Below are 16,489 nucleotides of genomic sequence, written 5' to 3' on the forward strand. Positions count from 1 at the left end.
GCCGGGTTCTATAAATCAAAACCCTAAAATCGCGATCCAACTCGTCGAGTCATCCCTCTGACTCACCGAGTTCCCAGGCTACTCATACTCTCAATTAAGCAAGTCAACTCGTTAAGTCATCCTCAGACTCGTCGAGTTCTACCATATTCAGAATCGAAACAACTCGCCTCAACTCGCCGAGTTTCTCTATGAACTAGACGAGTTCCTCTGTCTGTTTGGTCCATCTTAACGGATTAATCCCCTACACTTCAAATCTAAGCTTCTTGTTTCTCTTACACACTAAAAACGTCATTTAAGGGTGAAGTTTCCAACTTTACCTGTTAATACCCTCATTTGACGGGTTTGGCTCAAACCCTAACTCTATAGAACTTAGATCTTGGTCCATAAGTCATCCACACTCCAAACTAAAGCATATAAACATAGATCTAGGCCTTAGACATCATTTGAACACGTAAAGCTTCTGTCTTTTCCTCCATACATGGCCTTTTGGGGCTTAAAAGGCCAAGATGACATCTTAGAGCTTGCATGGGAGCTCCAATGGCATAAAGTTTGCACCTTTATGCCCTAACAACCATGATGATTCCAGATCTGATGGTTCACTCACTTGGGACGTCCATATCCCAAAGATCAAGCTCCTTGGACTAAAAACCCAAATAAAGTAAAAATAAGGAGATCTAAGAAACTACTAAGCAAGTTAGAGACTTGATTACAAGAAAATGATGAGGATGAAAGGAAGTATCTGGATCTACTATCTTCTCCTTGAATCCTCTAGCTTCTTCTTCTTCTTCCACAAGCTTCAAGTCACACAAAGATCACTAAAAAAATGGCCCACAAGCTCACAAATGCATTAGGGTTTATGAAACTAGGGTTTGGGACTAGAAGGTTGGAAATGAGGCTAGCAAGTGGGGATTTGGATGCTTAAATAGGGTGCAAAACCCTGAAATTTGGGTTTCATCCTGGCAGCCCTACTCGTCGAGTCGAGGCTCTCAACTCGTCGAGTAAGTGACTTAAAATCCCATGTCCATTCTGGTTTCTAATCGACGAGTTTGGGGCTCCCAACTCATCGAGTAGCACTACAAAAGTGAATAAATCATAATTAAATGCGTACCACTAACCAGGCGTTATATGATGGCATAATATAACAAGAAATGATGAGATTGAAATAACAAAAGTTAAGGATTTACTTAAGTCTCAGTTTTTAATTAAAGATTTGGGGAAATTAAAATATTTTCTTGGCATAGAGGTTATTGATGTTCCAAATGATCTTTGTATGTCTCGGAGGAAATATTGCATGGAGTTATTAAAAGATTTTGGAATGTTGGGTTGTAAGCCTGTTTCTACTCCTCTTGAAACTAATATTGTTGTTGGTCATGATGATAATTGTGATAGTTTTCTTGAAAATATTAATGAGTTTCAAATGCTGGTTGGAAAACTGATTTACCTTACTATAACTTGGCCTGATATTAGTTATTATGTTCAAGTTTTGTCTCAGTTTATGCACAAGCCTAGAAAGGCTCATTTGAGAATTGCTTTAAGACTTTTACGGTATCTCAAATCCATCCTGGAAAACATGTGTATGTTTCTTTACAACAGATAATCTTGTTTTGAGTGGTTTTTCTGATGCTGATTGGGCTAAATGCCTCTTTTTAAGAAAGTATGTAAGTGGTTTTTTGGTTTATTTTGGTAATTCTTTTATATCTTGGAGGCGTAAAAAGCAATCTACTGTTTCTAGATCTTCCACTGAGTTAGAATATAGAGCTCTTGGTTCATTAACTTGTGAAATAATTTGGGTGGTACAGGTTTTGTTTGACTTGAAGTTTTCTAATATGGCTCTTGTTAATATGTTTTGTGATAATGATTCTGCTGTTAAACTTGCTTTAAACCCAGTTTTTCATGATAAAACAAAACATTTTGAAATTGATATTCATTTTATTAGAGAAAAGATTGCTAATGGTGTTGTTAGTCTTGTTAAAGTAAGTTTTGTAAATCAAATTGCTGACATTTTGACTAAGTCTCTCAGTTCTTATCAACATGATATTCTATGTGGTAAGATGTGTTTAATTGATCCTTTCTTTGTGAAGCAACATGTCAAATGATTAGTTTGACCGGGGGTGTTGAAATGATAAAAGGTATATTCAAACTAACCATTTCTATTATTTCAAGTTTTGTTATAGTTTGTGTTGCAGGTGTTCATGTGTTGAAGTTAAGGGGGCTAAGTGTTAATATTCTTGGGTTTGTATTCGGGTTTCCGGGTTATATTTACCTAATGTATATAATGTTTGTTTGTATTATTTTCCCTTAGTTGTTAGAAGATATTTTCTCTGTATTCTCTCGATAATTCTTCAAATTAGGGTTCTTACTTGAGGTTTCGTCTTCTTCATTTTCATAATCTGTTTTATACCTGAGTGAATCGTGTTGAGAGTAGAATATGAACTTTGTAGTGAGGTTTTCATTGTATTTGTACATGCAAACGTTTTGGTTTGATATATAATCAAACTAATCATGTTGGGAAATCGTGTTTATCATTTTATCGTTTTTATAAACAATTTTAGCAATTGCAACAACAAAATTTAATTTCAACAATCCTTTTAGCAAATAGAAAAGCATCATATTCTAGCTACAAAAGAACCCTTATAACAAACGATTTCTACATAAGAAATGGTTTTGGAGGCTTCATAAGCGCCATAGATTTCAACTTACTTGTGGTGATGTTTCCTTCAAGGAAGGACTACATCGACGTTGTGGCTTTGCAAAAGGCAAAACACGGCGAGGACATCGACAACGTCAGGGGAAGAGGAAGTTGGTGGCGCCGATTAAGAATATTTAGAGAGATGGAGGAGTATTATTGATGGGAAAGGAAGTGGTTGTTTCTCCGGTGGCGATTCTTTGGGTTGATTGAAGGAGGAATACTAGATCCTCTGGTGGCCTTTGATGGGAAGGTGAACATTCGATGAGAGGAATGCATAAATGTCCCAAAGAGAAAAGGTGCATGTTGTGCTTTTAAGGTTTGGACAAAGAGGGTATTTTAGAGAAAATAATGGTTTAGAGGGGTGTTAAAAAATATTTGTATGTAAACATGATTCGAAATTATCCGAAATTCCGGATATTTGATTTTTCGGATTCGGATAGGGGTAGTAGTTTTCAAAAATTTCGGATATTCCGGATATCCGAAATCCGAAATATAATTTTTATATATTTAATTTTTTTTCTTTTATTTATATTTCCTTATGGGCCAGTGGGCGTTACAGTTTATATTATAGGTTATATACTTATATGTATTTTTTTTCACCAAAGTTACTTTGATACATTTGCGTTAGGTGTTCACCATCAATTTTTTTTTCATCGTGCTTTGTTTCTAACTAGTGCAATTGGCATGAAGTGTTACCATTTGTTTATGTTCTAATGTATGACATTTAAAAGTCTTCCACGTTTTTGAGTTTTCACCAAAAAAATTATTATTTGTAACGTGGAAAAGAATTGAAGCCCCATTATATATAAGTTTTATGATATGGTTTTAGTGTGTCCATATTTTGTTTTCTATGAACACGAAGTCAAGTACATTCAAGAACGACAAGAAGAGACAAATAACGAAATGCAAAGAATTTTGTGAAAAATGATTAAGTTAGTAAAAAAAACTTTGTGAAAATGCTCCAATTATAAATTATAATCTTGTTTCCTAATGTGAATTCTAACTTTCTTCTAGACCACTTAAATGTTTTTCCAATTCATTTCTTATATAAAAAAAAAAAAAAAAAAAAAAAAAAAAAAAAAAATTAGGTATGTGAATCCATATCCGAAAATCCAGATACGTGAATTTCGAATACCCAATTTTCAGATACAGATTTGGATATCATAATCCACTATCTGAAATTCGGATATCCGGTTTTGAACACCCCTACTTATAGGCATAGAGTGATTATGATGTACGCTTACCGTTTCACGGATAGTTTTTAACCTATACAAACTTTGTGAATGCTTAACGATTAAGAAGTTGCCTCTAAATTTGAACCGTTAAGAGGTTTACCAAAGATCCCCCAAAACTATCAATGTAATTTCACTTGTGAAGTGCACGAACTACAACACTTACAAACAACTTAAGAAGGAACAATGTCTTACCCGATTCAATTATAAACATGCGAAATAAAAATCGAAACATAAACAAGAGAGGGCACATATACAAAAAAAGATTCTTAACCGTTAGCGAACACCATATAGTTTTAGGCAAGGAAAAAGCCAACCGTAACACTGTTGTAATTAAATGATATTCTGGAATATAATGTAAATATTAGATGAAAATGGAGTTCGGGTGACCACAAAACATGGTTATGTTTGTGGTTTTATGAGGAGGACCACAACACAACTCATCCACAGCTTCAAAAGGAACAAATAGTCAAACCCACAACACGTGTGTAGATTCCCAACCTTATGTGTCCATGTTGGACATAATCACACACGTATCATTATTATTAGTCACTTCCTATTACTAAAATGTTGTGTGTTTGTTTCTATAAAATTAAAGTACCAAAGTTTGATCTACGTTATTTAATAAAGAAGCATTTTACTGTCTTCCCAATGCATGCAATAACTATAAAAGGTACAATCTTTTTAATCTCAAAATATTTTGCTATAATTAAGGATATGTGTTACGGTCATCATGTTGTTTGTGGGGACATGGGAGTTGATGTAACCTCGCGGCCCCGTTGGAAATAAGGACGTAAGTGAACTGAGCTACTCGTGAGCGACTCGTTAAAAGCTCAACTAAAGATCATATTAAACGAGCCCCACCCGAGCTCGAGCCTAAATATGAGGCTCGTTTGTTAAACGAGTTCGAGCCGAAATATGAGGCTCGTTTATTAAAATAAAGAAATAATTGAGGAGTTAGAGATGTAGGGTATTAGTAAACGAATTTCTTAACGAGCTTGAACTGAACCTAAGCTTATTTAGGCTCATCATACAAAATCGAGCCGATCTCGAGCCTAAGCCGAGCATATATAATTCTTCACGAACTCGAGCTGAGCTCGGTGCAATAAAGTTCAAATCGAGCCGAGCTCGAGCTCAAGCTCATCTTAACTTAAACGAGCCCGAGCTGAACCTGGCCAAGCTCGGGCTCGGCTCGACTCATTTACATCCTTAGTTGGAAACATGTCGCCAAGGATGGCTCCGTGATCTGGATACGACAACGGCCTCGATGGCCTCCTCTTTTCCCTTCAAAATCGACCGTTGGCACCGGTCATTTACTTTACACTGTTTTATTATTTTTACCTCTTATAACTATACATTTAACTTTCAACATTTTTACAAAAACATTCTATATGTCTCTCTTATTTTCTCCTACAACCGGCCACACATCCAGTTGTAACAAAACTCAGCTTAGCAGTTCAAACATACTATCCGAAAATATTTTTCCGTCTCAAGTCTCATCACAACCATGCTACCTGCAATTTGATATCATCTTGAAATTGACATTTTTTAGGTGGAACAAACCATTGCCTTCCTACAAAGCCTTCATGTTATGTGATGCAAATTTCACAAAACCAACTCCATGCATCTTAAACCTCAAAATTTGTTGCCACCAACGATGATGACATGTAGTACTGCCAATGATGACACACAGGTACCTAATATTTACCTAAAACCCAACCTGAACAATCCTAACCACAAAAGAGCTCTAAAAATCGCAATTTGTGCTTGTACGTATGGGTCCTGCTCGCCTAAAACATGGACTAGAGATGAACATTTGACATGGTGGAACTGGACCAGATCGGAAGATCGAAAAAACAGGATCGAATGTATTCAATGTAGTTCTTTGTTCTCCATTTCTCATTAAATATGTTCACGGTTCTTCAGTTATCCTTAAAGAGCACACTTACTTGTAGAATCGAACATTAACCCGAACCAATATATTCGGTTCAGTTCACGATTCAACATCTCCCACTAACTCAGTTCCCGGTTCTTTGATTCTTGGTCCGGTTTAGGTTTGGGCCGATGCTCATCCCTAACATGGACTATGGTCGGGGACATCTTTTTCACAATTTTTTATTACTAAAGCTCTAAAATTGGTAAGTGCGTGGGAGAAATCTCGAAGGAAGGTGCAACTGGTAATACACAAACTTATAGCTTATAAGTTATCTTTTAAAAGATTAAGAGATACTAATACTAGCGTTTCAACAAGTTTATTGAGTTTCCTTTTCCAAAAATATAAAATTTAATAATTATAAAAAAAGAAAATCAAACTTTCTACATGTAATTTTACGTATTCCAACTAGCTTATTAGCTAGGTTTATCAAACGTCATTGAAAAGGGTTAGTGTGAGCTTATCCATGCGGTTATGCACTCATCGAATATAAATCCATTTTTTGAAAGATCCTGTCTTTTGTGGTTTGGTGGGTCTCCGAGATCCTTTCGATGACCTATGTTGTGTTGAAAGATCCTGGCGTAGAGCTCGCGGTAACAGTGGAACCGGGAAAAGTATACATAAAAGATAGTTCTTTTCTATTATATATTATATTAGTCTTTATTTAACTCATATTAGATTAGTCTAAGTTAGTAATCTATGCTTAATGAGTCATTTCTTCCGTGATGAACTGTTGGTGTCGGTCCTATATTTTGTCTTTGTGGATAGAAAGGAGAAAGGGGTGTGGGAAGAGGATTGTATTATGAGAGAAGCAAAGAGGTTAAACCTCTTATTTGTTAGGCCCCGTTTATCTTTTTAGGTCCAAACAAATCTTTCTGGCTGAATGAACCGGAAAGACTGTTTGATTTGTACAAAAAAATGGGTCTTTCCCGGTAAGATATGTCTTTCCCAGAAAGCCCCAAAATCATATCTTTCTGGATGAATGTGCTGGAAAAACAATTATGCACCAAACCCTGACTCTTTCTTTCTTTCTTGGATAATTAATTTTTTTAAATAACTTTTTTTTTTAAAATTTATTTTTTTATTGAATTATTACTTTTTTTCATCATTCAGCACAGTCAATCAGATGTACAATCAAACAGAATGGTTTTTTTCCCAGTCAGAAAACTTTCCCAGACATCACTTTTTAAGACAGAAATTATCAAACCAGAGTTTTTTAGAGTAACTTTTCAACTAGTTTGTAGTTGAAAATTTATAAGAACAACCAAATCATTGAAAAAACTTCTCCAATCATATTTTTAAATTTCAAAGATGGTGGTTTAAATAAAATATATTTTAAAAACTCTAAAAAAAAAACTAATATTGTGGATACTGTGACCTTTTCCTATTTGTTTCGCAATAAATCTTATTAGAGCCTTGATATGGCATCAAAAATATATTAAATCAAACATGCAAGCTCCTAAATCCTCTATTTTAATTATTCTTCAGCATTCCTATCTCTTAAATGTTTGCCATTTTTATATAACAACTAAACTTGTGAGTTAAAACCCATTTAAGACGTATTTATAAACAATCAATACGTTTCAAACTAAAAAGAAACTCATGTATGATACATAACATGATATTTTTGCATTACAAGAAAAAGAAATCCAAACACAAAACTGATATATTTGTTTCATTCACATGACGTATATAAATGAATAAAAGATTCTTAGGACTTACGTTGGTTGGTATTTTAAGATTCAGACGAAGTTCAAATCAACAATAATAATGTGACCTTGCATGATTCTTTTTGCTAACAGTTATACGATGAGACTACATCTTATGATATTTTTTGGGCTGAAATGATATAGTCCCACAGTTGTTTTTGAGGTGGTATTTTGGACGCTAATAAAACACCCAAGTTTAAGTCCAAAAATTGTAATCTTACGCTTCTAGGATAAGCTTTTTTGCTAATTTTTTCTATACCTACACGCATGACTAATCTTTAAATACCTGGTTTAAGCTTCACATTATACTAATTTATACTAAGGTAATTCCTAGTTTAGTTTCATACTATAGCCCTTAAATTTGTGGGGTTTGGAAGAAATAAATGAAAGAAAAGATTAAATAGAACTATAGAAGAGATAGGAGATAGGAGATAGGATAGGGGAAGGTTATTTAATTTAATAATAATATGAAAGGAAAAAACGGACTTGTTTTTGGGACACCGAGTATTTTGTTTGCAGGTTTAAGAGATTCTTTTTCAGATTATTATAAATTACAAATCTCCTCCTTCACTCCATCACTCCACCACCCACACCCACACCCACTGCACACATTATTTGTCCTCTCTATCTCTCTCTACTCTGTAGGGTTTCACTCTCTATCTTTTAATAATCCAACTTACTCAGTCATACACGTGCCTCTGGGGACTCTCCCTTACCTTCATTTACACTACCCTTTGACCTCTCTCTCTCCAACAACATCAAGAAAGATATAGCAGCTTAGATTTTTCATGGAAGGCTTACCGGAAGACGCCGGAGATGGCAGCATGCTCTGCACCGAGCATCCATTCAAGAACAACACACCGGCAGGGGGTATATGCGCCTTTTGTCTTCAAGAAAAGCTCGGGAAGTTGGTGTCTTCTTCTTTTCCGATAGCCGTTTTTCCTTCGTCTTCGTCTTCTTCTCCGTCGTTCAGATCTGACATTGGTGGTGGTGGCGGGAGCGCCACCACCGTCGTCCCACCACGGTTGACAAACCAGACTTCCTTATTGGTTTCAAATACTCAAATCACCCCGAGTAACACCACGAATGAGTGTCACTATCATCAGTATTATTCTAATCGATCAAGGATACTTTATTTGCTTAGTCAAAAGAAGAAGAAAAAGAAAGATCTTAACATTATTGTCGACGGCGGCGGCGGACATGGCCACGATCGGAACAAAAATCTTATGTTTAAGAGAAGCAAGTCGACGGCCACGCCTAGGCGTGGCGGGGGGATGCATTTCATGGATGCGGATAATGTCGACGGTTTTAACAGCCCTCATAAACGTGGGTTTTGGTCGTTTTTATACTTGCAGAAACACTCTCATTCTTCTTCATCAACCAGGAAAAATATCAGAGACATTTCTTCGAACAGTATGGGTGCGTCGGCATCGGCGGTTGGTTCTTTCCCTCAAGTCCAAAGATCTCGTCAAGATAAAGATACAATAGTGGTGGAAGAGAATGAGAGTCCTTGTCACGCTTCGTTTGACCGAAAGGTGTCCAGATCCAGATCCGTCGGGTGCGGCAGCAGGAGCTTTTCCGGCGACTTCTTCGAGCGGATCTCGACGGGATTCGGCGACTGCACGCTCCGCCGCGTGGAGTCGCAACGCGAAGGCAAGTCGAAAGTCTCCGGCATGCGCGGCAACGGGGGCCAAGATTGCATCAAGGAAAGAGTCAGGTGCGGTGGTTTATTTAGTGGGTTTATGATTACTTCATCATCATCTTCTTCTTCCTCATCCTCTTACTGGGTGGCTTCAAACCCAAATGAAGGCACCACCGCTGGTAATGTCAATGCAGCCGGAAAAATGACTTCAACAGGCGGAGCCGGAGCCGGAGCAGGGCAGAACCAACAGCATTCTCATGGCCGGAGCAAGAGCTGGGGATGGGCGTTGGCAAGCCCGATGAGAGCATTCAGTAAGCCATCTTCAACCAAAAGAGAAGCTTCAAACAAGAATCAAACTCCAAATTTGGCTGCAATTCCTTCCTTGTTGTCAGTGAGAAGCTAAAGATTTGATCAAGTTTCAACTTCAACTTCATTTTCTCATTTAAATTAATTTTTATTGGTTTTTTTCCTATTAAACATGAGATAGGAAAAAGATCAAGAAAAATAAGGTAAATGGGAAATGAAAATAATAAGATGTAGGTGAAATTACCATTAATTATAATATAATACCCTTTTTATTGAGTAAGTATACATTTTATTTAGTGAGTATTGGTAAATTTGTTCTTTTTGGTTTTCATGCCAATGTTTGTTAATGGATTGGTGTTGATTTTGTATTTTTGTTATTATAATATGATCATGATTGTTTTGTATGACATTAATTATAATGTGGTAGAACTGAGGAATCCATAGGGACTGAATTATATGTTGATCATCTTCCTTATCAAGTATGTTGGATTATTTTTCAGATTGTTATCTTACAAAAGAAGAATAAAAAATGTAAACTTTTGGTGTATGTAACAACCAGACAATCGCATCATTGGATACCTATCTCAAATTAAACATTAATTTTACAATTAATGATCATAAATTTGGATATCCATCTCAAATTATAATTTTATATTCTCATTATTTTTACAAAATAACATATATTATAGAAAAACAATTTTGTATTATGTTTAAGAGAGTATTCACAACTTTTACTAAATTTTAAAAAAGGTTTCGATGTTTTACGGGAAAATGACTCTTAAAAGTAATTAACTTTTGCGTTTATACTCATTTGGTCTCTTTCTTTTTTTTATTCAACATACCATTGAACTTGTTGTTTGTGTTCACCATAACCTTTTTGACCTGTGATGAGCGTTTCAGAGAGGTAACTTTGTTAAAACATGATCTATGCTATGATTACTGTGGTTAGCTCTCAACACCTCTTTTCAAAAGGATATGATTGTGTATGAGAGGTATATTTATCAGCATAAACGTTTACCTCAAGGTATATTATGGTGATGTGTCTGCAAAAGCAACATGATATTGTACATATTGATGTTGTATCCCATCCCATTAATTCGATCTTAAAGCTAAGTAAACTAAAAAATCACAGCGCTTGCGATTCCACTCGTTTTGTAGACTTGTCTAGAATCCATGATACGATAAATCATTCGATTGGAAATGTAAATGTAGTAATGAAATGCGTTTGCTTAGTCAAGATTCTCCTATTAAATATTCAAGTGTATTACAAAGTTGTACATGTATGAATAGTGTTTTTTCGTGGGTTATGTCTTGAAGAGAAGCAAGAATGAATCTTATAAAGTCATTAATATCAGTAAGAGATGACGTTAGATTTGCTGTAAATGAGTAAAGGGAAAATGACTCAAGAGGGTAACCAACTGTTGAGTTTGTTCTCATTTCGTCCCTTTCCTTTTTTTTGTACTCAATATACCATCGAACTTGTTGTTTGTGTTCACCATAACCCTTTGACCGACTATCACAGGTCAAAAGGGTTATGGTGGACACAAACAACAAGTTTGATGGTATATTGAATACAAAAAAAAAGGACCAAATAAGTACAAACACAAAAGTTAATTACCCTCAAAAGTCATTTTCCCTTGTTTTACGGTAGAATGCTAGAAGCTACTAACTTATAGCTAAATCAAAAGATTTCTAATTCAAATAACATTTAACAGTAAAAAAATCTTTTATAATCTTACAAATTAACTTAATTGTATTTTTTTAAATCAATGATGTATTTTAAATAAGTTAGTGTCTATAATTTTATACTTCAAAACTTTCACTTATTTTTTGGGAACATACATATACCAATAAAAACAATAATTTTAAAATAAATGATGTATTTTAAATAAGTTATTTTATATAATTTTGTACTTTAAAAACTTTCATTTACTTTTGCGTAATATATATATATATATATATATATATATATATATATATATATATATATATATATATAATAACTTCAAACTTGTAATTACCGGTTAGTTTGACGAACACAACCTAAATGTTTTATAAGAGATTTTTGCTTGAAGTTAACAAAAACAGAAATTTAAACAAATAAAAAAGCTTATCTAATAAAAGAAAAAGTATTTTCTTTATAGTAGATATTGTTAAAATTAAATTCACAAAGTTCAATCTAAATTATTTTAGAAAACTATATTTTATGAACATCAAAAAGTGGTTGTTTGGTGATATGTTTCCATCCATTTTGATCACCAACCCCATTTAGATCATCTTGGCGGTAATGTAGATTTTTTTTTTTTTTTTTTTTTTGGAACGGCTGGCGGTAATGTAGATATTTGATGTTTTTCTTTACATAAAGCTTGTATCAAATATTGCATATTTATTAGAAAAGAATAATATAAAAAAGATTTAGGGCATGAATGACACGAGCGTTTGAAAGCTTTTACTTTTTAGCTTTTAACAAAATACTCAAGTTTAAAAAATAGGTATCCGAAAAAAAAAAGTTTATCTAGAGTTTTTGCATAAAAAGTGTAGAGATAACAGGGACTGGTTAACTACTTACCGGTGAGAGTAGAGATGTATAGCCACTTATGTGACTAGTTAAATATGAGACGTATGTGAAATAAGAAATTTTTTTATGAATGTTATGTTATTTTATATAACACCAGACTTGTTTGATATATTGTTTCTATGTATATTCTGGTTTAGGTGGTAAGTTTTGTGGGCTGTTTGTTTTTTTTTTTTTTTTCAGAAAAATCACTTTTGAGTGTGCTGCCCAATACAACCTCAACACTCGACCTTCCGCAATTATTTGTTTTTTAGAATGCTTTTAACTTAAAGACTGTTGCGTTACGCAACACTGAACCATTATATTAAATCACTTCTCACTTTACTTTAAGTTATATTATTCAATATAGATTTGTTTTAATTTTTTTCAGCATGTTTATTATTTTAATAATATTATGCAGGATATTATAAACAATTTAGTATATTTTACATAATTTCAAAATTATTTGGTAAATATTGTATAAATATCTTTTTGTGTTACATTTTCTATAATCAAATATTAATAAATTATAAAGTTAACCACTAAAGTTACCAAATTTATTGAAGCTGATCGGAAAAATAATCATCGTTTGCGAAAATTTAACAAAAATGGACATGTTTTTCGCTAAATTAACAATTATATTTATTGTTATTTAGCAAATATTATGTTTAATTATTTTATATAAACGTATTTAAAAATCATATCATCAAAATGATCTTTATATTTGATTTGCATATGATTAAGCTAAATAAAATTTTGATTTAGAAATAATTTTAGCTATTATATAGTTAATTTCAGTTTATTGCAGCAACTCACAGACGTTAAAAAATAGACTTCGTATTATACTCTGCAGCCGTTTGATCCACATCTTCTTCTACAGAGGGTTGCAGATGTAGTTCGTAAACTTCAGACATTTTTGTTTCGAAAAAACAAACAAAACCTTAGAGAGAATGGACTCAGAAGCATCAAAAACACGTACATGACTTTGGTTTCATACTTTATTTCTTGTTGCTTTATCTGTTGTTAAGATTTGGTTGATATCCCTATGCTTGTTTTTCTGAAAATACTTTTGAATTCTTTTTGAAACTTTGGTTTTGTAAATAATGTTAAATGCTACGATATTTTTTAGAACATCGATGTTAAAATATTGTGAAAATTACTGTTTGTTACAACGAAAACCAATGTAAAATAAAATAAAATAAAATTATTTTACGTAATTTTTTTATCAATATGAGTGTCTACTTATAGAGAATAAAATATCATTGATTTCCATCTATATACTTTTTATCGATAACATAAGATCTATGCAATACTTAAATATGACACTTGAAATTGTTTTTGCGTTTTCAACATTTTTATTCAAATGATATTGATTTATTGCGGTTTCATACATGTAAAAAAGAGTTTTAACTATTTACATAAAAGATTTTATAAACAATTATTAACTTAAATAATGTGTTTTTATAAGTCATATTTTTTTTAGTTATTGATTTGTTTAAGAAGTTTTCATTAACAAATTTTTTATTACATGTATAAGAACAATTTGTTGCATACTAAAAAATATTTTATCAATCTTATTTGTTTTAATATCGAATAAAAAGAATCCGAATACCTTTTTCTAAACTCCATTTAACATCATAATAGTCATTTTTACTAAATAGACATTAGTTTTAAACAAGCAATCCGACACCCCGTATACTACAATAAATAGAAAATCTAGGGATAATCACTTGAAAGGGTAATGAATTTTCGATTTTGTTCACATTTAGTCACTAAACCTTTTTTTCAATAACTATGTGTCACTGAACTATTAAAATTATTCAAATCTTACTCTTATGACCGGTTGTTATCGGTCATAAGGGTAAAATGTAACAATTTTAATAGTTCAGTGACAAATAAATAATGAAAAAGAGTTTAATGAGTAAATGTGAACAAAGTTGAAAGTTTGTTTCTCTATCAAAAAAGTTTAATGACTAAACGTGAACAAACTTTCCTCTTGTATTATGGTTTAGCAAATTATGAATTTTTGTTAAATTTTAACAACATTTATTAATGAAGAAATCTATGAAATACAAAAACAAAACCCCGAAAAAATATTAAAAAAAATGAAAAACCAAAATCGAAATAAAAACCAATAGTTTGGTATTTTCCAAAATAAAAAATCAAAATTTCCAATCTGATTTTGGTTTAACAAAAAAAAAGAACCATTCTCACCCATAGTGCCGTTTTAATTGTTGAATATATAGCTATTTTTTTTCTAAAAAAATATTTTTGTAAATGTAATATGTACGGGGTAGTTTGGGTGTAACACTTCATAAAAGATGTTAACAATTTTACTTAACTTTATATGTCTAGTTAAATAATCATAAATTTCAATAATTTATTCAAACTTTTTAAAAAAATACAATTTCAAATATAAATCAATTGTCCGGGTAAATTAAAAATGTCTAAATTCTAAACAACTTGATTTTAATTTTCAATATCATTTTTAATAGTAAATATACTAATATGATGTATGTCAATACATGGAGTATAACAACATATATAATGTATCAATGTATGTATGTATTCTTTTATAAACAATGTATGTCAATTTATGTATTGCATAATTTTATAACACAAAATTCATACATATAATATTAGGATAATTTTTATACATATAATATTACATAGTTTTATAACATAAAAGTTATACATATAATATTGGTTTCGTTTTTCGTTTTTTTAAGACCTCTTCCGGCTTTTTTTTTTTTTTTTTTTTTTTTTTTTTTTTTTTGTATTTTATAGATTTCTTCATCAATAAATGTTGTTAAAATTTAACAAAAATACATAATTTGTTAAGCCATAATACTAGAGGAAAATTTGTTCACATTTAGTCATTAAATTTTTTTGATAGGGAAACTGACTTTCAACTTTGTTCACATTTAGTTACTAAATTTTTTTTTCATTATCTATTATTGCCACTGAACTATTGAAACTGTTCACATTTTACAACCAGTTATAAGGGTAAAATGTAAACAGTTTTAATAGTTAAGTGACAAATAGATAATGAAAAAAAGTTTAGTAACTAAATATGAACAATGTCGAAAGTTTGTTACCCTTTCAATTCATTATCCCGAAAATCTAAGCTTTTCCACAATCGAACACTCTATTATGCATCTTTTTTCTATACCCTTCATTAAATGTATTATATATATATATATATATATATATATATATATATATATATATATATATATATATATATATATATATTGTTGGAAACAAAACATGGGCCGCAGCTATACAGAAAGAACGACATAGATGGTCTACTAATAAGTTGTGTTCTATAAATCCCTTTCTTTTTATGTAATATATTAACAGAAAGTTGGAGACAATTGGATTTTGTAATAATACCTAAAATTGGAAGGTGAATCTTGTAAAAAAGTGGGGTTCCATTTGATTGAGGTTATGATATCTAACTTTTTTGGTTTGTTTTAATTAGATTCTCACTTTTCCTTTCACCCCTTTTTCTTTTAAACACCACAATGTTTCTTTTACTACCATAATTTTGTAATCTTGTTCTTATTTTTAAAATATCATGAAAAACTACAATTTTACATCTAAAATTACATTATCATATAAAAAGTCTTTCCAGTGTCACACATTCAAAGGCTAAAACACCTTTATGCACCAAAGTTATACTTTTTATTTATTTATTTTTATGATTTACGGTATTAATATGATTTTTATTTTAAATTTATGCCGTTATGTTTTAATATGCTACAAAATCCATCTCATCACATAAGTTAATAAAAGATATACATCGGGCTCACGGCTCCGGCTACTTGTGTATTGGTTCCCACAAATTGACAAATTATTTGTTTAGTTACGTTTTGGTCTTGTTTCACAAAACTAGCTGTAAAACTAGTTTTTTATTTATAAGTTTGTTTATCAATCAATTATCCTAAAATTGTTTATCAATCAATTAGCATATAAGTTAGAGAAATCTTCAGAAAAGTCCTAAAATTTTACCTTAATTTACGAAAAGTCCCAAACTAAATTTTGTTTACGAAAAAACATGAATTACCGGTAAAAATGACGATTTGACCCATTTTTTCGGTTTATCGGTTTTATTACTTACCTGTTTCACTAAAGTCTCATTATTTTACCCTAATTTGCAAATAAGTCTCATTATAGTGAGAGATCTGTTCGCAAATTACATTTTACCGGTTTCATTGTTGACCCGGACGCCTAGTCATTAAATGAGATGATGAGATGGATATGTTGAGTTATATAATGTTATGTTTAGCATAAAACTTGATATCCTGATATATTGTGTTTCTTTTTGGAACATAAAATGCATCCAATGAAGACTAAAATAATTACATAACTAACAACAACTGCGTTATTTTTTACGTTTATAAGAAATATCAAATTGTCTA

The 16,489-nt window shown here is 31.9% G+C and overlaps 1 protein-coding gene across 1 annotated transcript; it reads left to right on the forward strand.

The window, feature by feature from the left end:
• The first annotated feature begins 8,121 nt into the window (after positions 1-8,121).
• On the forward strand, positions 8,122-9,924 carry LOC145057246 (vitellogenin-like protein). Its single transcript, XM_079005025.1, has one exon. The coding sequence runs from the start codon at positions 8,352-8,354 to the stop codon at positions 9,606-9,608; it is 1,257 nt and encodes a 418-aa protein (XP_078861151.1). The 5' UTR covers positions 8,122-8,351; the 3' UTR covers positions 9,609-9,924.
• Positions 9,925-16,489: the final 6,565 nt, after the last annotated feature.

The sequence above is a fragment of the Lactuca serriola genome, chromosome 6 (assembly GCF_051521515.1).
Source record: "Lactuca serriola cultivar US96UC23 chromosome 6, Lser_US96UC23_V15, whole genome shotgun sequence".
NCBI classification, from domain to species: domain Eukaryota; kingdom Viridiplantae; phylum Streptophyta; class Magnoliopsida; order Asterales; family Asteraceae; genus Lactuca; species Lactuca serriola.